At 34.7% G+C, this 25,939-nt stretch overlaps 1 protein-coding gene across 3 annotated transcripts in view; it reads right to left on the bottom strand.

The window, feature by feature from the left end:
• SRGAP1 (SLIT-ROBO Rho GTPase activating protein 1) overlaps positions 1-25,939 on the bottom strand; it is a 309,032-nt gene that overhangs the window by 153,310 nt on the left and 129,783 nt on the right. For all 3 annotated transcript variants that reach the window (XM_052001387.1, XM_052001388.1, XM_052001386.1), the window contains exons 2-3: positions 14,920-15,115; positions 2,994-3,156 (exon numbers count right to left, since the gene is read on the bottom strand). In XM_052001387.1, the coding sequence (XP_051857347.1) occupies positions 2,994-3,156; positions 14,920-15,115 (359 nt within the window). The remainder of the gene's footprint in view (positions 1-2,993; positions 3,157-14,919; positions 15,116-25,939) is intronic.

The raw sequence follows: 25,939 nt of genomic DNA on the forward strand, positions 1-25,939 counted from the left end.
CAACATAATTTGGGAAGGATAAGATAGTAGTAGCCAAAAGGTTCATGAAAATGGTAATAATTGAGCTGAATCTTCTTAACAAAACTAAGGCATTAATTCACTCAAGATCCAGGTGAAGAGGAAGAGTATTCCAGTCATGGTAGACAGCCAATGAAAAAGTCATTCCAGACAATAAGTCTCCTGCCTGAGGAATAGCAAAGCCAGTTATACTAGACTATAGAATTCATGAAGGAGAGGGATAGTTGATGAAGTAGAAACACAAGATGAGAGTTAGTTGTGAGGATGTTTAAATGCTCAGCAGAGGATTTTATACTTGATTTGGTAGTCCAGCTCAATTAAGATTATTAAGGGGTCTTACCTGCTTTAAGAAAATCACTTTGCCAGCTGTAATGAGGATAGATTGAAGTGGGGGAGGAAGCTCAAGGTAGGGAAACCAATTAGGAGGCTATTATGTTTCACTTATAAGCCATCTCAAATACTTTCAAGAGATGGAAGCCATAAATGCTAATCAAATAATGAATAAACATTATCCATGGCTAGAAACTATCAAAGGAAATTCAGCTCAAGCGAGAAGTGGAATTCTCAATAATAAAATTCTGATTATACAATTAAGAATGATCTGGGTAAAGAAGAAGAGGAATCTTAAGAAATCAATGTTGCTGAATAAAGAGCTCTCTGACAAGATAATTTAAACAGACATATAAGAAATATAAACACAGATAAATAAATAGTAGCATTCACTTTTAAGAAGAGCATAATGAAGATTAAAATACAGAATAACACAAAGTTTGTGGTGAATGCTAATGACCAAAAAAAAAAAAAAAAAAGTAGATTTCTCTTTTAAGCTATATTGAGAGCAAAAATAAAAAAAGAAGGAAAAGACAGAGCTATCGCTTCAGGAAATCAGGGAGTTTGCTTATTCAACTCCCATTTTGTTTCCATCTCTTTCATTAGAAAAATTTTCAAACCATAAAGGATAAAACAATTGAATACCAATATATATAAAGAGAAGAAGAACACCAAGTAGCTTCATGTTTCTGTCTCAAAAGAAATATTTTGTATTAAAAAACATTTGGTAGAAAAAAATCATGAAACCACTTGTAGTTTGAAAAAGAATTATGAAGAAAAAAAAATCAGAATAATGGACAGGCAGATTTTTTTAAAAAGGAGAAGTAGACTGTAAATCACAGACTAGGCAAGCTTATTATCAATCTCTACCAAAAGTCTACAAATAATTCTATAAAAAGTTTATGACCACATAATTATGGCTTTCTTTTTGGAGAGCTAGCATGGATTCACTAAGAACAAGTTATATTAAATTAACTTCATTTCTTCTCCCTATACTTTTTTTTGGGGGGGAAGGAGAGGTAAGATCAATAAATAGAGGGCTAAGTCATGCCTAAGTCATATAGAAGAGTAGGATTCAGAAAAGCATTTCATAATGTCCCTAAGAATGTCTCTGTGGGCAAAATAGAGAGTTAAGAGACAAGATGGTATAGGAAGATAGATTTGTGGATTAAAAATATAGAGGTCTCTTGGAGCCTGCCCCATTGTACCGTCTGTTCAATGTTTTATCAATAACAGAGATACATTCTAATGTAGGAGTTCTTAACCAAGGATCCATGGACTTCAATTTTATGAAGCTGGATTAGAGGAAAATGTATCTTCATTTCACTCATATACAGGGTATATATTTTTGCTTCTTTTTGTAACTGCCAAGGCACAACACCAGTGCCTAATACACAGTATGTGCTCAATAAATATTTATTGACTTACTGACTAATCTCCAAATAAATTTAGCACTTATTTCAATTACTTCAAAACATTGTGAGGAGGCCATGACTTCTCCAATCTGTCAAAGGAATCCGTGAGACAAAAAAACAAAACAAAACAAACAAAAATCTAAGGACCCCTACTTTTAAAACTGTTTTTAAAACATGTTTGCTGTAAAACTATAGTAGTTCAATTAGTATGTGTAAAATTCTTTGGAAAGAATGAAATATTACATAAATGTCAGTTATTAGTATTGCTAATAAGCTCTTCAGTGAATCTCTTCTATTTCACTAAAAGTGAAATGATTTCTTTAAAAATTCCCATAACCTGAGATTACTACTACTATTTATTTTTTCCTATTTGGAGTTGTCTATAGATTCCAATTCTTTTGACTAAAAGCATTTTTCCCATTATAGAAAAAGCACATTAGGATTTGTCAAATTCCATTTCTAGGATAGAAGTCTAATATGGCCACACCAAACATCAGCAGGAAATTTTCCAGCTGGTCTATTATTAACACTATGCTTTTGTTGTTTGAAAACTTTCAACTATAAATATGGTGTTAATAGTCAGTGGGACTTTTTTTGTTCATTTTTTAAGACTTCATGATTAATTAGTGAGTAATAGGTATAAGCATATATACCAAACAACCACCATGACACTACACAGCTGGAAAAAATTCTGGGTCATGTAAACATCAAAAACAGAGGCCAGCTTTGTTACTAAGCAGGAGTTGCACTCTGTACATGGGGTAAGAGCCAACTTATTCACTGCTCAAAATGAAAATGTCCACACAACGAAACTAGTTGTGTAGCAAGAACTTTTTTTCTGGTTCTTTCCCAATTTATGTTGTTGGCAGGAAGCCATCAAGCAGAAGGGAGAAGGTACGTATGGGAGGGGATTAAGTCTTCGCTGGCATTTTTCAGGTAGCTAAAGCTGCAGATGTGGTTCTTTTTTTAGTCCTTATTTCTCCTTGAATCTAAAGTTTTTTCTCTCCACTCTGAACATTCCCAGCTGCAGATAGTTCCTTCCTTTGGGCAGGGGTTGTAATTAACCAAAAACATCCCACCGGGATTCCTCATTTAAAATCAGATGCCTGCTCCTACAAATGATATAAAGGGGGAAAGATACAATATTCAACAGTTTTGGTCCCTGTGAAACTGAAGGTCAACTACATACACGTCCAGGAGAGCACAATGTGGCAGAAATGGGAACATTACCTTTTTAAACATTCTGGTAGAATCCTCACTTATCTGCATAAAGCGCATGATGACATTGTTCAGATAGATATCACTTAATGTTGCATGGTCCTTGCTTTCTCTTCTTACTTGGTTCAGGAGTAAATACCAGCAGTTCACTGGAGATAAAAGGTTCTGGTCTTTCCTAAGGATTCAAAGAAATGCAGTATTACAAACAGTACACTCAAATCAAAGCAAGTCAAGTCAAACAAGAGGTTGCTATGGTTTGTTCTTTGTTCCTGAAGAGGACCAATGACACCAGGAAGATGATGTCTTAATTTGCAAGTGAATTGGATTTAAGTGAGGTAGAGCTATGAAAACTTATCAATCTCACTCTGTCCTGCAGAATGGCTCCTCAAGGTAGTGGAGGACCTTGGTTTTTAAAATGTAAGCTCCTTCCCAGGTCTCAGTTTGTCTGATGCAACACCATTCAGCACCTGTATTACAAAAGGTGTAATCATCAGCGGCAATCCATTCGTCTGTATGCCAGAAGGCATATGGCCAACTGATCCCCTGGCTTGAAGAGAGAAAACTCAGGCCAAGAATATTTGGTCAAAACCCATACACTCTTTAGAAAAGTGCCATGGGACCCCTCACATCCATAGAGCTCAGAAACTTCTTAGTTTTAAACATCTCACTGAATAAAGACAATTTATGATTACATTTAAATCAATAAACTCCTGCCTCACAGAAAGAATGTGGTTTGCCACGATTCAAAGTCTGCTAGAGAAATTCAGTCCATTTCATGTCAGAAAAGATCTGGCTATAAAAATCATGCATATCCTTTGACCTAATAATATTACTAGGCATGAATCCCAAAAGAGATTTTTAAAAAAGGATAGGAAAGGATCTATATATACAAAAATATTTATAGCAGCTCTTTTCTCAGAGCAAAGAATTGAAATTTAAGGGATGCCCATCGATTGAAAAATGGCCAAATAAACTATGGTAAGTGACTATGATGGAATGCTACTGTTCTCTAAGAAATGATGAGCAGGATGCTTTTAGAAAAACCTGCAAAGTCCTCCATGAGCTCATGCAAAGTGAAATATACTATATTCAAAGTAATAGCAATGTAGTGGGATGATCAGCTGTGAATGACCTTGCTATTCTCAGCAATACAATGACCCAAGACTACTCTGAAGGATTTAGGATGCCATCCTTGCCCATAGAAGGAGCTGATTATGTAAATATAGATTGAAGCATATTTTTTTAAACTTTATTTTTCTTAAGATTTTTTCTTTTGGGGAGGGGATAAGATTTATGTTTTCTTTTACAACATGACTTTTATGGAAACTTTTTGCATAACTTCACATGTACCTTCTCAATGGTGGGAGTAGGGGAAGAAGGAAGAATGAGAATTTGGAATTCTGAAAGTTAAAATCTGAGAATTTTAAAAACAAATGTTGAAAAAAAAAAAAGAAAGAAAATATCTGGCTAGGCACACTTCCAGGGGGATATAAATTCATGTCTCTATTCTCCCAAACAATTAGAATTTTAGAATTCTTTAGAAATGAGAATGCTGCAGTAATATGTCTAACTCTCCAGACCCACTACTTTACTATGCCACAGAAGCCTCTTCACAAGTTCCCCCCTGTTAATCTCACATTAGAAGTATACTCCACTCCCATGACACCTTCCTCTGATTGACTGACTTCTTCTGGAACTACCATTTTAAGGGAAATGTCCAAGACAGTCATAACTTCATTTCTCTTTAGACTTCTCTTCTGACTCTCTGACATTTTCTCTACCACACATGAGATCATACATGTCCCATGTGGGATATGAATATCTTCTCCTCTCTCCGCTCTTTCAGCTTCCTTTTATGTGTTGTTTCCCCCCTATTAGAATATAAGCTCCTTGAGAGCAAGGACTCCTAGCACTTAGTACAGTGCCTAGCAAATGAGATGTTCTTAAATACTTGTTTGATTTAACTTAACATCATAAATGAGAGCAAGAAGGCTGCTGACTTACTGATTTGTAACACATCCTATTTAAATTCATAAGACCCATTGGTTTCTTAAACATTGATTTCTCATCTCTCCCAAAAGAACTTTGAATACTAGAATTTTCAAAGACTTTATTCTTTAAGAATTGTCTACTGAGAAAATAATTTATTTTGAACATTAAAAGCACTCTACAAAGATGAAGATGATTCATGAATCCAGAGAAGGAATAAATAGGAGTATGTTTAGAACAATTTTATATATGAGTGTGTGTATACACTTATTATTTGTGTCTAATAGTAGTAGGATGGGATACGAGAAGAGGGGGAAAAAAGAAAATTAGATGATAATTTTGTCATATATTTGAAAAGAACAGCAAATTGTACATATTAGATTTACAGTTTCATATGTGATCATCTTTTTTAATTGTATTATGTTATAAAAATATTTGTTATTCCATAAATTAAAAATAATATTTTTAAAAAGTTAAAAAAGAATAGTTTATTGATAAGATATTATTTTATTATGATACAGTTTCAAAACATAAATCTTTTTGTCTTATATTTGAAAAAAACTTCAGCAATCTATGAATTCCACTAATGGGGATACTTGCTCCTCTAATGTCTATCAGAACATCCCTATGGGTTGTGTAATGGCAGTAAAGAGAAACTGATAACAAACTTATGACCTGTAGCTAAAAATTTCAAGGCGGTGTAGCCAATCTAGAGATGATTTTTATCCAAAATAGCTTAGTAGATCCTGAAGTGATAGGCTTACATCCCAACTGTGCAAAAGTCTTTGAAGACTTTCCTTCTTAATAGGATAAACCAGAGCTCATGTTCTGCTGATATTACTTTCAAGAAACCAGCATTACCTTTCCTGCTAACTAACATGAGGCACCAGCAAAGAACTTAAAAAAGCCACCTATAAAACCACACAACAGCCCCAAACTTAAGTAATAATATCCACAAAGTCTGTTTATGACTCAGGTTTAGAAGGTTACTGTTCATGGTCATTTATGGTCATTGAATTATAATGTAGCCAGGATAAGACAGTTGGTGAAGTTGAGCTTTCTGCCTACTCAGCTACAGTGCTCAATTTAACTGTATTTAACTTTCCACCAAATCAAAATTCTATTTTATTGGTCCAAAACATGCTCTGTCAATGTCCATATTTTTTGGTTTTGCTTGACTATGTACATTTACTACAAGAGTTTTCTTTTTCTTTTTCCCCCATTGAGAGTAGAAGAGAGATGAGAGGGGAAAAAAAAAAAAGATTTTTGCTAATTAAAAACAACAACCATCACCACCTTCATTTAAAAAAATAAAATAAATTATGCTCTGTCAAGGCCAACTATCTTTTGGGAGAAAATTCCAACAAGAATGAATTATTACAATAGACCTCTGAAAACTCCGAACTTTTTAAATGTCATCAAAATAAAACTTCAAGTTTGATATTTTTTCTCTTGTCTAATGTACAGGCTAACTGTGTATATATTTTGTGAAAGATAAAGGATTCTTGAGCAGTTATTCATAAATAACAGTAGGCATTTTTTTCTTGTCTTTTAAATAGAATATATAGGCTCTAAGTTAACAAGGAAAATGCCATGTTACTTATTAAACTTTCCCCTCAGTCCTTGCTTCTTTACTGAGAACAGATTTATACTCTGTAAAACTAGCACAGCACAAGAAGGGAAACAGTTTTTTAAAAATATATATAACTTTTTATTTTATTTAAGGTGGAGACCTAAAACTGCAGATGTGTTATGTCTGGTGACTAGTTACTGTTGACAAAAACTTGAAACAATCATCTTGAAATTATTAGAGCCTTTATTAAGTGTCAGGCTTTGGCAGCCTCTGTTTCTTTCTGTCTCTCTCATACATCCATACACACATGCACAAATTACTGAGTACTGTTGGCTGGGCAAAAGCCAGGTGGCAGGAAATGAACCCTTGTGATTGGAAAAAAGCACATTCCTAGAAACTTCTAGTTTTGGTTGTTCAAGGAATATCCAAACTAACCATCCCCCAATTTCTTCACTGAAGTTTCATATTCAGAACTTTGTAGAGTGATATGCATAGAAAGATGCATAAGAGATATCTAATAAGTTTTCATTGAATAAGTGAGTAGAATGCCCTCCACAGCTACTCAGATGGAGAGCAGAAGGAAAATTCTGAAGCATGTGTTTTTCAAATAATCCCATCTGCCCAGCTTAAAAGATAAGGTCAGATCAGAGTTGAATGGACAAATGAATGAATGATGAAAATATGAAGGATGGGGCCAGCTCAATTCTGGTAACAGAACTTTTCTTCTTAATCTGGAAATCATCCACTAGCCTACAAATGACAACTTAAAAGTGGAGCAATCAAGATTCCCAGGGTGGGCAAAACCCAAAACAAATCTTAGCAAATTCCTGCTTATTAGGAGAGCTTATATTTATTGCTTATATACTGTCCTTTAAGTTCCTGATGCCCCTCACCTCCTTATATAACAATCTTCTTCTTTGGACCACTCTCTCTCTCTCTACATTATCATTGTAATGTTAATAGGTCCCATCCCAACTCTCATTGGTTCATTGTTTTGATTTTGATGGCTCAAAATGCTTCTGTGATGGTGAACTAAGCCATTTTTTTTTTTTAACCTCAATTTTTATCTAATCTGTAACTACTTGAATGGGTGTTGTCTCAGACGAACAAGAAAAGAACCTTGCCCTGAAAAGGCCAAGGTTTCCTACTGCATCCTGGGCTATCACAGGTTGTCTTGATCTATGTCTCTCCACTGGACTCTCATGACTTCAGGAGAGAGTGGGACTGATGATTTTGCACATCTTTATCTTACTTAAATCCAATTCACTTGCAAGTCAAAATATTTCTTCCTAATGTTGTTGGTCCTCTTTGAGAATTAAAGACAAACAGCTCTACAACTATCTTTACTTAATAATTCATCCTCTATACTGGAAGATATAAAACTTCCTGAGAGATTGCTAAGTTTTCTATACTTTGTCCCTCAATGCAAAAATTGTCAATGACTCCCTGTTGTCTATGTAATAAAGCTCCAACTCCTTATTCTAGAATTTAAGCCCCACTCCTATCTTTATGGTTCCTACTTCTCACTCAATTTAATTAACATAAATTAAGTTCCAACTATGTACAGAGTACTTTGTTGGGTTTTATCACTGCCAATGATCACAAATAGAGAGCCTTACAGGACCTTAGAGATCATGATTCCTCTACTTTTGCCAAATGGTCAACTTATTTTTATCTGAACATGAGTTGTAATCTTCTACCTCAATGCCTTTGCTCAATTCAATTCAATTCACTGATATTCTAGAATACTTATTCTCTATAATCACTCACAATTCCTGCCCCTCTTCCACTCCAGGCTAAGAGGGGCTAGTTCTTTATAATATAGAAAGAATTCTGCTGAATCAGAATATTTTGTTTCCATCACAAGCTCCAAAACGCACCAGCTTTATAACCCTGGGCAAGTCTCATAAGTACTCTGAATCTTGTTTACCTGATCTGTAGGACAAGAGTTATAATACTGGCACTACTTATTTCACAAGATTGCTATGAAGGTCTTAGTTCTCAATATTCAAATTAATCAAAATTATTATTATTTTTAAATTGATTGTTCCTTCCTGTTGAAGACCTTAGCTTAAAAAAAGACCAATGTTTCCCAAGGCATCCAGGGCCAAGTCCAGTTGTCCTCATCTACATCTGGCCACTGAACCCAGATGGCTCTGGAGGGGAGAGTGGGGCAGGTAACCTCTCTCACTTAATTTAATTCTCTCTGAAGTTATGATCCTCTTTGAGAATGAAGGAAAACAACTTGTTCTTTTCAACAATACAGATTGCATTTCTTCCACAATAGTTGACCCAATTGACCCTGTAGCCTTGTTTATCCCCAAGGTCACCACAAGAAGGAGGATCCATGTGACACGAATAAGGCTTTTCTTGTCTTCTCCTGATATCACAAGACTATCAGTGGATCTATCACAAGCTGTTCATCTGTAATTAACTAATTCTCATCAATCACTTGATATCATTTCCTCCTGTTCTTTCAAGTTCTTCATTGATCATAACGTGCAGTTTCCCATAGTCACCATCTGCTCCTTATTTTGAAATCTGCAAAGATGGCTATAGTCAACATTTCATGATCATAAAGCAACATTGATAAAATGCTGTCATTAAAAATATAAACCTATATATACGCTGCAATTTCCTGAAGACAAACACAATCTGCTTTTCTTCTCCTCCGATTTAGCTCTGGACCATTGTCCACTTGTATTTATCTATTCCAGACTTACATACTAATGAATCCAAATACATTTCATAATCTAGGAAAAAGGTATTCTTCAACCATTTGGTCACACCTAAATGGATTGGTAGGCCAAACTCTTCTAGATATTAGGTCTAGATGCAATTAGCACAATGTTTTCTGCAAATAGAAATGCTGGAGGACCCCATCGATCATAGGGAATCCTTCTTCAACTTAGCCAATTTTCTGGAGCTCCATCAGTGTGGGGAAAAAAAATTGGTGATCAGCAGTATATTCCTATTTTGAACATTGAGGATTGAATAAGATAATATATACAAAGCATTTAAAAAACATGAGTCCTACTGGGCTTATATCCCAAAAGGAAACTAAAGAAGGGAAAGGGACCTGTATGTGCCAAAATGTTTGTGGTAGCTCTTTTTGTGGTGGCTAGAAACTGGAAATTGAATGGATGGCCATCAATTGGAGAATGATTAGGTAAATTGTGGTATATGAATGTTATGGAATATTATTGTTCTGTAAGAAATGACCAGCAGGATGAATATAGAGAGGATTGGCGAGACCTCCATGAACTGATGCTGAGTGAAATGAGCAAAACCAGGAGATCATTATATACTTCAACAACAATACTGTATGAGGATGTATTCTGATGGAAGTGGATTTCTTCAACAAGGAGAAGATCTAATTCAGTTCCAATTGATCAATGATGGACAGAATCAGCTACACCCAGAGAAGGAACACTAGGAAATGAGTGTGAACTGTTTGCATTTTTGTTTTCTTCCCAGGTTATTTTTATTTTCTGAATCCAATTTTTCTTGTGCAATAAGAGAATTTTGGTTCTGCACACATATATTGTATCTAGGATATACTATAACATATTTTACATGTATAAGACTGCTTACCATGTAGGGGAGGGGATGGAAGGAGGGAAGGGAAAAGTTGGAACAGAAGAGAGTACAAGGGATAATGTTGTAAAAAATTATCATGCATATATACTGTCAATAAAAAGTTATTAAAAAATGAGTCTTGATTATCTATTCCAAGTCCTTTCCTTTTTAAAGATGAGACAAAAACTCTTGCATCTCTAATGTCCCCTCTAAATTAAAAAAAGAGATCTATACTTTTTTATTACTTTGCATGCTCAACCTCATATGAATTCTTAGTAGTGATTTTTTGACACAAAAAAGAACCTAATAAAATACGTTTTCATTCATTCATTGAGAAGATCCTGTAATATTCCAAAGTTTAATGTAACCAGAACAGTATCACTTATAAACAGGAGGATCTATGGGAATTATCTAAGATTACTTTAATTTCATAAGATCCACTATACTGGAAAGATAAAGTATGATCTTAGAAATCTAATGAGCATATCCCATCAAAAAACCAATCCAACTAAGGATAGAGACTAAGTAATAGATTTTTTGTTCATGGTAACTCATGAATCAGATAAGCACAATCTAAATCCATATTATTTCTGAGGCTCTAAAAGCATAAGCTAGTTATTTTTATAGACTTTTCATAAAGAATTTCATTTTTATTCCAGCTTTTGGTGCCTTTTTGTAAGCCAATTCTTATTAAACCCATTTGCAACAGGCCAAAAATTGATATAGAGCTGGCTAAGTAGCAGAAGTAGGAAGCAAATTTAGCCCCCATCTAGACTCTCATACCTCCCTGCTACCAGCTTACAATTCAATGAGGAAAAAAAGATACATGCATAAGTTCCAAAGTTTAATAAGTAACTATAATACAAAATAGGATAATAAATATAGAGGCAAGGAGTACTAATTTCTGACAAGGAATTGTACAGACAAGGAATACAGGAGGAAAACTATGGGAAAGGACACTTTTGGCTCTCATCTATCTCCCCTTGAAGTATTGATCTATATTAGGAACTATTATCCCTACAACACAGATTTTCATAGAATCATAAAATCCAGGAGACAGACATCAGTGGTTATCTAATTCAACTTACTCAAATCATAATCCCCAGTTAAAAAATCCTCATAAAGTGGTCATCCACCCTGTACTCAAAAACCTCTAACAACAGACCAATAATGGATAATAAAAAGCTAATGAGGAAATCAGACATCATTATTTCAAATGGGAATACCTTTTATCTGTGTTTTACAAGTTTCATTCTGATGCAAGGTAATACAAATAAGTTAGAAGTTCTTGGGCATAGAGAATCCCTGTATAGATACATACACATTTACTTTACTTATCTGAATTATAATAGCTGGCATGTACTGAAATAATCCAAATTGTCATTTCATTTACAATGATATAATATTTTGATAGGTTATTGTAAACATACACATAATTGTACTACATTGATAACACATCTCCTTCTCTCCTTAACTGATATTTGATATAAATCTATATTAATATACAGAACACCCTCTCTCTTCTCTCTCCCTGCCTCACACACCCTCCCTCACTATCTATAGCTATAACTATATGGGATATATAGAATTTTCTTTCTCCATACATACACACACACACACACACACACACGTGTGTGTGTGTGTGTGTGTGTGTGTGTGTGTATATATATATATATATATATATATATATATACAGAGAGAGAGAGAGAGAGAGAGAGAGAGAGAGAGAAGCCTTTGGGTCTTTCCTCAGAATACATTTTTTAAAATTCATAATTGAAAGAAATGATTTTCAAAGAAGGGGATTTTGGCTTCTGTTAGAAATATTTTATACCCTAAAGAACTTGCTTCTTTTGGTAAAGTAAACTATCCTTTTCTATGGACTACTAAGTAGTGTATTGTATAATTAGCAGAAGCCTAGGAAGGGGGAGGGGGCTTTGGTTATTGTAGAGGGCTGAAACTCTTGAGTCGATGCACTGAGGTCAGGACTGCCAAGCACCTGAGGCTAACTACTGATTGGACAATACTCTATAGGTAGATGCTTGGAAAATGGTCCTTCCCACTATCCTGTGCTGGCTCAATGATTGCTGTATACAAAGAATTGTAGGAGGGACTAGGGAGTAGAGTAAGACTAGCCAGGGTCACTCTTTGTGGTGGAGGAGGAAGAAGGCGGTTGCAGAGATTCTCTTCCATTCCCTTCACTTCTACCCCTAAAGACCAAGAAAAAAGAATAAGGACTTTTGCTAATCCTGATTCCGGCTGATTCTAGGGTGTCCTGGGTGCTAGCGTGGTCATCACAGATTACCTACCGTCTTTCCTTATCAATAAAGACAATTTATAGTATTTGAATGGAAAAAAAAGTTCCAAAGACTGAGAACAGATCGTTGTTTTTATATACCACCATCATTCAACTCCTTAAAAATATTTTGGTTGTGGATTAAATTTCGACTTCAATCTTTGGTATTTTTTACCTGCCTCAAACTTAACCATAATATGCCCATAAATGGGATTAAGGGGTTTTCTATTACTCTAGATAAACTTGAATTTTCTGCTAATGTGGTATTTAGTAACTGACATCACCAGGAATTTACAAGGAATTGCAACAATGATTCCTTTAGCATAATGCCATATTTTCTTAAATTTTTAAAAATTTCTCTTTAACTTAGTAAAAGAATCCGAGGGATAAATAGGAATTGAATTCATGGATGTGATGGGGAATACAGTCAGGCAGGTGATTAGTGTGTGCATGGCATGTTGGGAGGGTTGGAGGACCTGGGAATTACTAGTAGGATAAGTTTGCCTAGCATAGTAGAAAGTATGTGTGGTGTTCTCTTCTTTATAATATAATGGTTCTCTCTGTGAGCAGGTTTCTCGGGGAGGTTTTCTGGAGGCAGTCTTAGTTTCGGTTCAAATTAATAATTACTTCAAATGCAGCCAGCTGTTAAAGTAGTTCTTTATTGTTTCTTCCAAAATAGCCCATTTAGCTTTCTTTGGTTCCAAGAGTTCTTGTTGCTAGCTTCAGCCTCTCTCTGAATCTTGGTTCTGCCCGACTTCAGATTAGCTTCTCAATCTCCCGATAATCTTTTGCCTCTGCCAGCTTCGGCTTCTCTTCTTCCAAAGGTCTCCAGCCAGCACCAAGGTGAAGGTTGGAATGAATCTGACTCCACCTCCTGAGAGTGGGCTTGTGGGCTTCTTCCCAGAGTGCTCCTCTCCAACTCCTGGCAATGTTCCCAATTTACTAATCTGAAGCTAAGAGCTTCTTTATATATGATCTCCCAAAGGTTGACTCCTCCTCTGAGGGAGGGATTACGGGAGGTGTGAATTCACAAAGTTACAAAGTTAATTTTGTTAATCTCCCATATTTGTGAATTCCAATGAGTACTTAAATACATTAGTGAGTTAGAAAATTTGCTAAGTACCAAGATAAATTAGGCAACTGATTTATTACTTTGTAAGGATTTGCTCTAAGGTGTGAACCAATAAGCATTGTATCAATTAAATTGAGTTAACAGTAGGATTCTAACAAGTATCCATTTCAAAAAACGAATAATCTTAACAAAAAGGTCATCTCTAAATCTAGGGTCAGTACTAGTAAAAGTTAGGTTAAAGTATATTTAATTCTCTCATCCCCATCCTGAATATGAAGGACCAGAATGTAAGAAAATTGAAAAGATGGCCAAACCAAGAACTTCATTGAGACCCATAAAATGTAAAAAGAGATCACTAGCATATTGGTTAGATCCTATTATCAAGGAAAACACAGACAAGAGTTGCATGGGATGAGAAGATGCAGATGAGTTACAATCTCTACAGATGGAGAAAGCAGACATACTATACTACACTGTTACTATAGGTCTAAGTGACTGAAGGAAAATCCAGAACTAGGACTCAGATGTTACTTGTATATCTGGATATGAATTCAACTGTATTGATATGAAAATATCTAAATAAAAATGGAGAAGGGGGAAAACTGTGGAAAACAGAAAGACAATTTAAATTGATACACTGAAAATGATTTAACAAATATAAATAGATTTATGTGAATAGAAATATAAACTTGAAGAAGAAACCTAAATTTGAATATGGTTGAAGCATATTAAGGAAGCAAATCACTGAACTTCAGGGAGCCTCAGTTTTTCACCTTTTTTTTCTTTTTTCTTTTTTGCTGAGGCAATTGGGGTTAAGTGACTTGCCCACAGTCATACATAAGGAAGTGTTGAGTCTGAGGCCAAATTTAAACTCAGGTCCTCATGACCGGGGCTGGTGCTCTATCCACTGCGCCATCTAACCACCCTAGTTTTTCATCTATAAAATCTATACTGTCAGGAGAATCAAATGAGATAATAATATTTGTAAACTGCTTTATAAACCTTAAAGTAACAAACATCAATACTTGTAAAAATAATATCAAAACACTAATTTGCTATCAGTTACTTCTAGAGATATGACTAGCTTTCACATCTCTTTTCACACACACACACACACACACACACACTCTCTCTCTCTCTCTCTCTCTCTCACACACACACACACACACACACACACACACACACAAACACAAACGCAATTTCAGCTCTATTATTTCCAATATGACTACACAATTCACTGTGGAAAGTCTGTCCCACTTTAAGAGGAAAAAAAAATTAAGGGGATGATTTTGTCATAGAACATTGCATTTTGTTATTATTTGATCATTTTGTCTGTTCAACAGCTATACAGATAGGAAAAAGAGCAAGGATCATCTGCATTGATGGACAAACAGGTTCATATCTTGGGAAAACTTCTTGAAGTGGCTCTTACTTGTATTGCTGGTGATCTTTTGTGCTTCTTGTTTTAGCCATGAATCTCTCTGCTAACTTCTCCAAGTTGCGGGAATATTCAGTCTCAATTTCAGCTTTTTTGCGGAAGAAATCTTGTAGGTCCTGCAGGAGTTGTACCCGCATCTCGGTTTGCTGTTCCAGGCATTTCTGCTGTTCTATCAGCTGAGCTCGAATTTCTAAAAATTAAAGAAAAACAGAATGAACAGATTCAGGAAAAAATAAGATATTTAAGCATGAATCTTGTATATAGATGGGAAGTAATCAGCTTCTCACTGCATTCAGCATTAGCCACATTCAATTTAGGCTTTAGTATCCAAGACAATTGCCAATCCTTTAAAAAAAAAAATCCATTTCGCAAGATGTAAATGTAAATAACAAAGAAAAAAATTAAGTGCAGACTGCCACAATTATTACATAGAACTCCTCACCTCTCCCCGAGGCATTTAGGGTTAAGTGACTTGCCCAGGGTCACACAGATAGGGAGTGTTAAGTGTCCAAGGTCACATTTGAACTCAGGTCCTCCTGACTTCAGGACTGGTGCTCTATCCATTGAACCAACTAGCTGCCCTTAAATGGGACTTTTATAAGGTCTTTGAATAAGCAAAAGCACTCTGAATATTTTTCTTTAATTTTGAGATCAAGATCTTACCTCCATCAACCCTGAGCCAACATGGACAAGAAAAGAGCATCATTTCTTCCCAACTTCTAATATACTACATGTCTTGCCAGTTGGCAATATACAGAGACTGACATCTGGTAATTTTTATTTAGTGCATGCATTTCTAGTTTGTCAAATACACAGCTTCAGAATCATGGGGATGCTGCTTCTAAAAATAATTTCTTTTTTTCCCCTTTCCAAATAATTCATGCACAATGCCTTCACAAGGGGATTCCACTTCATGGCTCCATTCACAAAATTCACGTGTGTTTTCTACTTAATCTTTGCTGTTTGGAAACTGTTTTAACAATAGCTTAGTGATACCTATTGCATGAGGATAATGATTTGACTTCTAATGATAATAATAATCATAAGGCTTCTAATCTTTATGATTTTTATTATATTAAGTCTGCCTGACATTAATTAAAAGTGAAAAAGTAAAATTTGTAGTAGTTTTTATTTCACAAAAGTAGAACAGCAAAGTGTATCATACAAAAATACTTATAGATATGGGTAACAATAAATTATGTGTGTTTTAGAAAATATGATAAGGTAGCTAACAATCACTGACTTTTTTTGGCCTATGCCAGAGGTATGAGCTCCAAAAAAAGAAATATCTTCATAATGGAAAACCTTCTCCTTTTCTTATTGCTGACTTCAATAGACATTTGGATAAAGTGAGTCTGAAAATACTAATGAGAATAGCAGAGAAACAATGTTCAAAACAAATTCCCTAGATTTGATCCCTGCTATGTAAGTACAGATGTGTGTGTGCATACACATCTATATGTATATAAATAGTTATAGATATCTATGTATGTTTCTATTTATATTTTGAAATTCATGCAAGATGATGTCCTTTTCTTTTCCTTCTTCCTCTTCCTCCCTTTCTTCCTCTAGAATCCTCTGCTTCCTTAAAATCAAAATTCAGGACGTTGATTAAGATGGCTACCTAAGTGATTGAAGAAAGAACCAGCTTTTACACACATACAGCAGCAACAGACTAAGAAGAGGACCAGATTAAATAACATTCAAGAAATCAAAGAAAAAATGTAGTAAGTACCTTTGTTCAGACTATAGTTAAAAATAGCCAGCAGCCTGCAGGTACTGAAGGAATGGATAAATATGCCTATATACTTAAAGCAGAAGCCCTCAAGAACACCTAAAACTATAATGCAGCATACCTGAGAGCAGACAAAAAAGCTGAAGGGTAGTCAGAAATTCATGTCACTCTGAGAACCCAAAGGATACTGGAAATTCATAGTACTCTAATCTGAAAATTCCAAAGGGTCTTGAAGACCCATGGCATTGTGAACCTGAATGATCCAAGAGGACTTATAATATGTAAGTGCTCTGAGCACTTTACATAGTGAATGCCAGCATCAGAAATGTAGGAAATAAAGGTCAGGGTCAAGCAGGACTCAACTACTTAATCTCAGGAAGGGGTAGAACCTAGCCAAGTCTAGCCTTGGCAAACATCCTACATCAGGAACTTAGGTTAGAAATAACAATAAACAGAAGACAACAATGAACATTATCGAGAGATAACATGGATCCAGAGATGCTTTAGAGATAAACATAGAAGAGTTTAATTCCAGAGCCTCAGAGGGGAAAAAAAAAATCACTTGTCCAGAGGGACAAGAATACCTGAATACCTGTAAGAAGTAAAGTACAAAAAAAAAAAAAAAATTAAATCATTTTAAGTAAAATAAGAATTCAGGTAGAGGGGAGAAAAACTGGAAGGAGAATAAATAGCTTAGAACAAAAGGAAGAAAATCTTTGCATGAGATCCCCTGAAAATCATTATTGAGACAATAAGGAATACTGAAACAAAATAAAATGACAGTAAAAGCAGAACTGTAAGATATCTACTATTTAAAAAACTAATATAGAAAAGTTTAAGAAGGGATGATTTTAAAAAATTAGACTCTCAGAAAACCTGTTTAAAGAATTGACCTTGATGATTTTAAATCTCTTGGCTTGAGATATTTTGTTTTCTATTAATAACATAATAATTGAGATTTCCCTCAAGTCCTTGAAAATAAGAGCTGCTAGGGGTCTAATGGAATAACAGGCCTAGTTTTTACTATTAGTTGGGTAGGAAAGATTCATTGAGTTGGGGACAGAAAGAATAAATGTTAAGTGTTGTGGGATTCCTGTACTTGGTTCTTGGGTATTTGTTGGAGTAGTATGGAAAACTTCCATTTTAAGTCTTCTGAGAATTGTTACCCCTCAGGTTCTGTATCCTCAAGAGAAAATCTGGCATGAAGCATATGCATTTTGCTTAATTATCTCTTGGTTGTTAATGTTTGTTATTCAAACTTAAGTTGCAACTGCACACTTATTAAAAAGCCTCTGTATATATGCCCCATACTAATTAAAAAAAACAAAAAACATTATCTTTGTACACTGAAGTTTATATAAGGATTAATAGATCTGTCAAACCAACAAATTGATCATTTTAATCAGAATTTCATTCTACTAGAGAAATATTATTTGAAGCTTCCTTTTCTCCAATAAAATATGGTGGCAGAAGAAGAGTTTTCAGAGGAAGAAGCTACTAGTCGAGAGTTCAGTGAAGATTGAGAAGGCTCTCTCGGAGGCAAGATTCAACTTGGTGCTGGCTCTGGAGCTGAAGAAAGCAGAGGCAGAGGCTGAAGGACAAAAACTTTGGATTTGGAGACATTCGGAGGGAGCTCTTGGAACCAAGAAGAAAGATAGGCCTCTAAGAATCTAGCTATCCTATGTGGTGTGCTTTTTCTTCTTTAAAATATATATGAGTTCTTTCTGGGAGAGAAGCAGGTTTCTCGGGGGAGGTTTTCTTGAAGGCAGCCTTAGTATCAGTTCAGATCAATAATTACCCCAAATGCAGGCAGCTGGTAAAAATACAAACGTTTATTTTCTCCTTCCAAAGTAGCCTGGTTAGTTGAAGCCTCTCTCTCTCTGCTTGGTTCCAAGAGCTCCCTCCGAATGTCTCCAAATCCAAAGGTTTTGTCCTTCAGCCTCTGCCTCTGCTTTCTTCAGCCTCCAGAGCCAGCATCAAGTTGAATCTGTCTTGCCTCTGAGAGAGCCTTCTCAATCTTCACTGAACTCTCGACTCATAGCTTCTTCCTCTGAAAATTCTTCTTCCGCCACCAGTCAGCCAAGTGTAAGACCTAAATACTGTAGGCTAAAAAAAAAAACAAAACAAAAAACTATCCAATTCTAATAAAACTGGGGGACCAAGCCTCTCCCCCCCAAAACAAAACAAACAAAAAGTCTTGTGGTGATGTCTTGAAAGAAACTTCAAAATGAAAGCTCCTCAGCATGTCATAGTCAAAATTCAGAGCTTCCAGGTTAAAAAAATATATATATATATATTTAAGTACTAAGGAACCACAAGTCATATTGCAACTATTAGAGAGAACATCCTAGAATACAATATCCTAAAAGGCAAAAGTTAAAAGATGAAAATGAAGAATAACTTAATCTGCAAGACTGAGCATTTCCATCAAAGCAAAAGTGAACCTTCACTTTCCAGTAATTTCTTATGAAAAGATCAGAGCTGAACAAAAATAATGAAATGCAAATGCAAGAAACCTAGGGGAAAAAAATCCAAGAAACTGGAAGGGGATTTATGAAGATAATGAATATGCTTATATTCTAATAGGGAAAGAAGTATCAAATGTTTCTTTAGAATCCTATTATCTTCAAGTGTCAAAACAAAGTTAAAAGAAACAACCAGAAGGCCTATGTATTTCATTTTGTTTATAGTATTAGAAGAAGAAAGGGAAGAAAAAAAATGGAGAACACTGTGGAAAAGGAGGGTAGAAATTTCTTTTTGAAGCACAGATCATGAAGGGAGAGGAAGGAAGGAAGGAAGGAAGGAAGGAAGGAAGGAAGGAAGGAAGGAAGGAAGGAGGGAGGGAGAGAAGAAGGGAGAGGAAGGAAGGAGGAAGGGAGGGAAAAGAAGGAGAAAGGGAAGGAGGAAGGGAAAGAGGGAGGGAAGAAGGGAAGAAAGACAAAAACTCAGTGAACAAGGAATGGGAAAAAAGGAGGAGACAGGAAAGTCATTAAACCACTTTTTAAAAAATGAGCAGAATGAAATTCACAGAGAGATAAGACAACAGAACAGCTTTGGAGCTCATACACTGGATTTAGTATATACTTAAATTAAAAAACAAAAAATAAAAAACCTATGTCATATGAATTCCACATTTATTTTATACACAATCTCTTGTTCTTTTGTTCTTCTTTGTATATGAAAATGCTCATATTTGTATATTTTCAAAAACACAACTCAAATGCCACCTCTTAGAAAGGGTTTTTTCTCAATTCTTCACAATTGTTAGTGTACTTTCCCTCTTGAAATTATTTGCATGATTTTGCATATACCTTCCATTTACTAATCTGTGTACATGTCCCACCCAGAGTAAAACGTCTTATATGAGTCAGGGACTGAAAAACAACACTTAGAATATGCTTTTTAAACATTGAACTTTAGGGAGAGTCCTTGGAATATGAAGATTTTGGTTCCAATTGTATTTTTGTCACAGAGCTTGGGAAAGAAAATCCGATCTCTTGAGGGCTTTGTTTTCTTATCAATAAAATAGGGACAGACAGTACAATGCCTAGAACTTAGTGTAGTATCTGGCACATAGTAGAACTTAATAAATGTTTACAGATTAAGTGATTAAAAACAAAAAATCTTGCTCTATCTATGTTACAGGATTGTTATAAGGAAGGCATCAGGTAAAGCCCCAAACAGTATAAACATGTAAGCTTTTTTTTTTTCTTTTTATAATCTTAGGATATGTAGGAAACCTGAAGTTTGCCCTGCCTCAGCATTTCAAATCCAATGGTTTAGGCATCTTTCTACACATTTCACAGAAATTCTGTGAACAACAGAGTAAACCATTTCTTAGAGTTTATCACCACCACCATCTGCTTGTCATTTGATCACAGAAACTGCTTTACAAACCAGAACTATAATCAGTGTGCCTGCCAACCTCACTCTCAACACATGGGGACAAGAAGATTTTTTTTTTTTTTTGCCTTTTTAAAAGAACGATCAAGAGTCTTCATTCAACAATCTGAATAAAACTTTAGAACCAAGAGAATATTTAACACATATGGTTGTGCTAAGAAAAAAAAATACATCAATTGCCTAATGAAAGATGAGCGAGAGAGCCGAAATCCTCTGACCAAAAAACAAAAGTGGGAGAAAGCACACATTGGAGTTCTACTGGGAAATTTAATATAGGGAAACCTCAAAGCTATGTGGAGTCATTATAAGATGACATGCCCAATTTGCCTTCTTTCTTCGGCCAAGTTTTTAAAAATAGGCCTGAAAAACTGGAAAGAGTAATATACATGCCTCATTTTAATAATTTTTTTCTTTCTGTATTTCTTTCTTTTTAAAAAAAAATTGTTCCTGTTGTACCTATAGCTGGCTATCTGGAAAGTTTACTTAGTTAAGTACAAGTAATTTTCTAATTTCTTAGGAAGAACTGTGTTATTTTGAAAAATATTTGGATGTGGAAAAAGAATCTGGATTTTTTGAAATGCCATAAATATCCTTCCTCTATTGCCCCTTCACCCTCAAAGACCTATAAGGGATATATTAGTTGAATCTCTTCCCTAACCTATATGACATTTTAAGTGCAGGGATAGGAATCATGCTTACATTGATTTATGGATGAAGAAATTCCATTTACAAATTCAAGTTAGCATTTTCTTTGCAATTTATGAATCTTGAAGAATTCTCTAAAACACTGAGATGTTAAATGATTTCCCCAGAATAATAGCTAGTATTGAACCAAATCTTCCTGGCTGCAAAACTTGGCTCTCTAAACCATTCTGCCTCTCCATGGTATGTCATGGAATGATAACACTAACCTCAGGGATGAGAACAGGAAAGTACCACTAGCAGAAATATTGGGAAGACAAGAATCATTTGGAGACTCTATGTTGTACTGGCCTTCACAAAGGAGGGCAGCATAAGGTAGTAGGAAGAATGTTAGTCTTAGAATCAATAGAGAAGTAGGTTCAAACTCTCAACTACTTGGGCATCAGTTTGCTCATCTGAAAAAAAAAGTTTTAAAAGAATCTGTTCTTGAATACATAATCATCTCTCAATTTTAATAGGACAGTGAAAAGCTCTTGTTAATTAACCTGAATGATTTTTAGTAGATAAAAGATTTAATTCTTAAACCTTTAATACATACTCTTGGCCAAATATAAGTTCTTCCCCCAAATTTTATTTATTTAAGCTTTTTATTTTTCAAAATATATTAATGGATAATTCTCTGATATTAACCCTTGTGAAATTAACACAAGGTGTTCTAATTCCCTCCCCCTCCCCCCCTTTCCCCATCCCCTCCCCTGGATGGCAAGTAGTCTAATATATGTTAAACATGGTAGGAATATGTTAAATCCAACATATACATACATATTTATACAATTATCTTGCTGCACAAGAAAAGTCAAATCAAACTGGAAAAAAAAATGAGAAAGAAAATAAAGTGCAAGCAAAAAACAAAAAGAGTGAAAATGCTATGCTGTGAACCACACTCAGTTCCCACAGTCCTCTCTCTGGGTGTAGATGGCTCTTTTTAATCAAAAGATCACCAAATACATGTTTTAAGTAACTTGGACTAGTGTTGATTACCCCAACACTAAATATCTATTTCAATGAAACATCCTTCTTAGACTAAAAATATATCTATAAGACTTTTTTATTAACAAATTTTAGTGAGAAATAGATATCTTTTCCATGCAAACTTCCTTTCAGTACTATTTTTCCTTTCCTGGCCAGATGCTTATATTCCATTCCTTCTTCTGTGGGTGGGAATCCAATTAACTAATCAATCAATCACTAAATATTTATTAAGCCTCTACCATCTATGTGCCACGGAATGTGCTAAGTTCTGGGCATACAAAAAAAAACTACAATCTCTACCATCATGCAAACAAACATATACAAAGCAAGTTATATACAGGATAAATAGTAAATAATTAAAAGGAAAAGTACTTAAAGGAAGCCAGGGAAGTCCATAGCTGGAATAGAGGAGGAAGAATGTTCCAGACATGGGGAACAGCCTAAGAGAATGCCTGGAGCCCTCCTTTAAATCTCTTGCCTATTCCTAACAGATGGGTCAGTACCTCCATTTATCCCTGCCTTGATGGATGGACATGGTCACTTATTCCACTTGGATTATAAGAAAGTTGCCAACTATAATCCTTTCTGTTAAAGAGAGGAGCACCTACCTGGCCTTACTATCTGCCTTGCCACTAAATCCTCTAGCCCACCATATCTTGTCATCTGCCCTGCTACTATACCTTCTAGCCCACTTAATGAATCTTCAAAGAAAGGCAGAATTTGAGAGTTAGAAGGGACTTTAGTTGCCATCTATGCCAATCCATATAGCAAAGAAATCCCCACTATAATATATGGTCTGACAATATTGGAGAAAAGTAGGATTATCATCTCCCTATTTCTGGGGACGTACTAAAAACTTTCATAATAAATGTTGAGATAAAGCAAGGAGGCCCCAGGACTTTTCACTATTACTAGATATAGTTCTAGAAATGTTAGTGAAGCTAATAAGACAAGAGAAAGAAATTAAGGGATTAAACACTGGTAAAGAGAAATAAAAATTACTTTTATTTGTAGACAAAAAGGTTTACTTAGAAAAGAGGATCTTAAAAAAACCCATAAAAATCATTAGATTTCTATATGTCAATAACAAACTTTAGTCGGAAGAACAGAGGGGGAAATTACATTACAAGTAGTTACACAAAAATACCATATGATGATTAATTTTGATGGACGTGGCCATCTCCAGCAATGAAATGAACTAAATCAGTTCCAATAGAGCAGTAATGAATTGAACCAGCTATACTCAGCGAAAGAACTCTGGGAGATGATTATGAACCATTACATAGAACTCCCAATTCCTATAGTTTTGTCCACCTGCATTTTTTAATTTCCTTCACAGGCTAATAGTATACTATTTCAAAGTCTGATTCTTTTTGTACAGCAAAATAACTATTAGGACATGTATGCTTATATTGTATTTAATTTATACTTTAATATATTTAACATGTATTGGTCAACCTGCCATCTGGGGGAGGGGATGAGGGGAAGAAGGAGAAAAATTGGAAGAAAAGGTTTGGCAATTGTCAATGCTGTAAAATTACCCATGCATATAACTTGTAAATAAAAAGCTACAAAAAACAAACAAACAAAATATTTAAAATATTTGGGAGTTAATATACTAAGACATACCCAAGATTTATATGAATACAATTACAAAATGTCCTTTAAAGAAATAATGAATTAATTAAATGATAGAAGGAATATTCATTGCTCATAATTGGAATCATATTACCTAAATTAACTTACAGATTTAGATCTGTACTAGTCGATCTAACGATGATTAATAATAAACATTTAAAGTTAATAAACAATTCTCAAATGCCAACTATATGCTGGTACAGTACTAAGTTCTGAGGATAAAAATAAGAAACATACAATCTAAGGGAGGAAACCAACAAGTAAAAGGAAGACAAAAAGAGGAAGAGGCAGCTGCTAATTGGGAGTAATGACTATTTGAAGGTGATAGAGTAGAAAGCAAGTAGAACAGCTGATGGAAAAATAGAATCAGTTGGAAAATTATAAACCATCTATAAAGGAAGGGTTTGAGAAGAGTTTCTTGTTCTGCCCTCTGGTCCTCTAATAAGAAGGGAGAAGTACTTAAGAATGCTGAGGACTTGCTGACTATCAAAGCTAAATTAATTCCCATGATGATCAACTTTCATCAAAGAAACAAAGAAGTTATTTTGTAGACTGCTAATCAAAATAATAATATTTACTGACACCTAGTATCTGAAGAAAACTTTTTTTCAAATATAGGAATAAAGAGGGACAAAAACCACTAGCCTTTAAATTACATTATAAAACTCATCACAACTATTTGATACAAATTAATAGGTTAGATGAAAAAGAATAAGAAACAATCATGCTCAATAAACCCAGCAGTCAACAAATGAGAGACCACAATCAAATGAGGGAGGAAGTTAATTGATTCTCTCTTTGATACAATCACTGGGAAAACTGGGAAACAATAAGGTAAAAATAGATTTAGATCACTATTTTACAACCTACATTCTGACAAATTCCAAATTAGCAGATTAATTATAAAAGAGCATATTATTTTAAAAATTGAAGACCTTTAATAATTATTAATGAAATAAAAGATAAAACAGATCATTTTGACTGCATAAAGTTAATTTTGCATAAACAAAATCAATTTATATAAGAAGAAAATTATTGATTAGGAAAAAAATCTTTGTATCAAATATTTCTTGATAAGGATCTGTTAAGCAAGTAATTAATTATGATAATAATTCATAATATCTATTTTTCTAGTACCTATTATATACCTGGCACTGTGTGAAGTACTTTATAAATATGTTTCATTTTATCTTCACAACAATTCTGGAAGATATATATGTTACTGTTCATGCTGTTCAGTCATTTTTCCGTCACATTTGATTCTTCAGGGCTTCATTTGGGGCTTTCCTTGCAAAGATACCAGAGTAATTTGCCATTTCCTTTTCTAGTTTTTTTACAGATGAAGTAGTAAGGTAAACAGAGTAACTTTTCCAAGGTCACGCAGCTAGCAAATGGCTAAGGTCAGATTTGAATTCAGAGAGACAAGTCTTCCTGATTCTTGGCCTGGTACTCTATCTACTGAGCTACCTGATTGTCCTATATATACTATTATCACCCTCATTTTATAGTTGAGGAAACTGAGTCTAAAAGATAAAGTAACTTGTCTAAAGTCATACAGAGTTAGTAAATGTCTGAAGCTAGATCTAAATTCAGGTCATCTTGACTCTAAGCCCTGCACTCTAGGTCTACGTCTGACTCAGGCACATAATTCAGATCAAAAACTTTTTAAAAAATGTTATACATGTTAAAATATGTTAAATCCAATAAGTATAAACATATTTATACAATTCTCTTTTTGCACCAGAAAAATCAGATCAAAAAGGAAAGAAAATGAGTAAGAAAACAAAATGCAAGTGAAAATCAAAAAGACTGAAAATGCTATGATGTGATCCACACTCAGTTCCCACAGTCCTCTCTCTGGGTGTAAATGGCTCTCTTCATCACAAGATCATTGGAAAGAGTATCAGTTATCTCATTGTTGGAAAGAGTCACCTTCATCAGAATTGATCTTCATATAATATTGATATTGCTGTGTACAATGATCTCCTGGTTCTGCTCATTTCATTTCACATCAGTTTATGTAAGTCTCTCCAGGCCTTTCTAAAATCATCCTCCTAGTTGTTT

This window comes from Antechinus flavipes, chromosome 5 (assembly GCF_016432865.1).
Source record: "Antechinus flavipes isolate AdamAnt ecotype Samford, QLD, Australia chromosome 5, AdamAnt_v2, whole genome shotgun sequence".
Taxonomy (NCBI): Eukaryota; Metazoa; Chordata; class Mammalia; order Dasyuromorphia; family Dasyuridae; genus Antechinus; species Antechinus flavipes.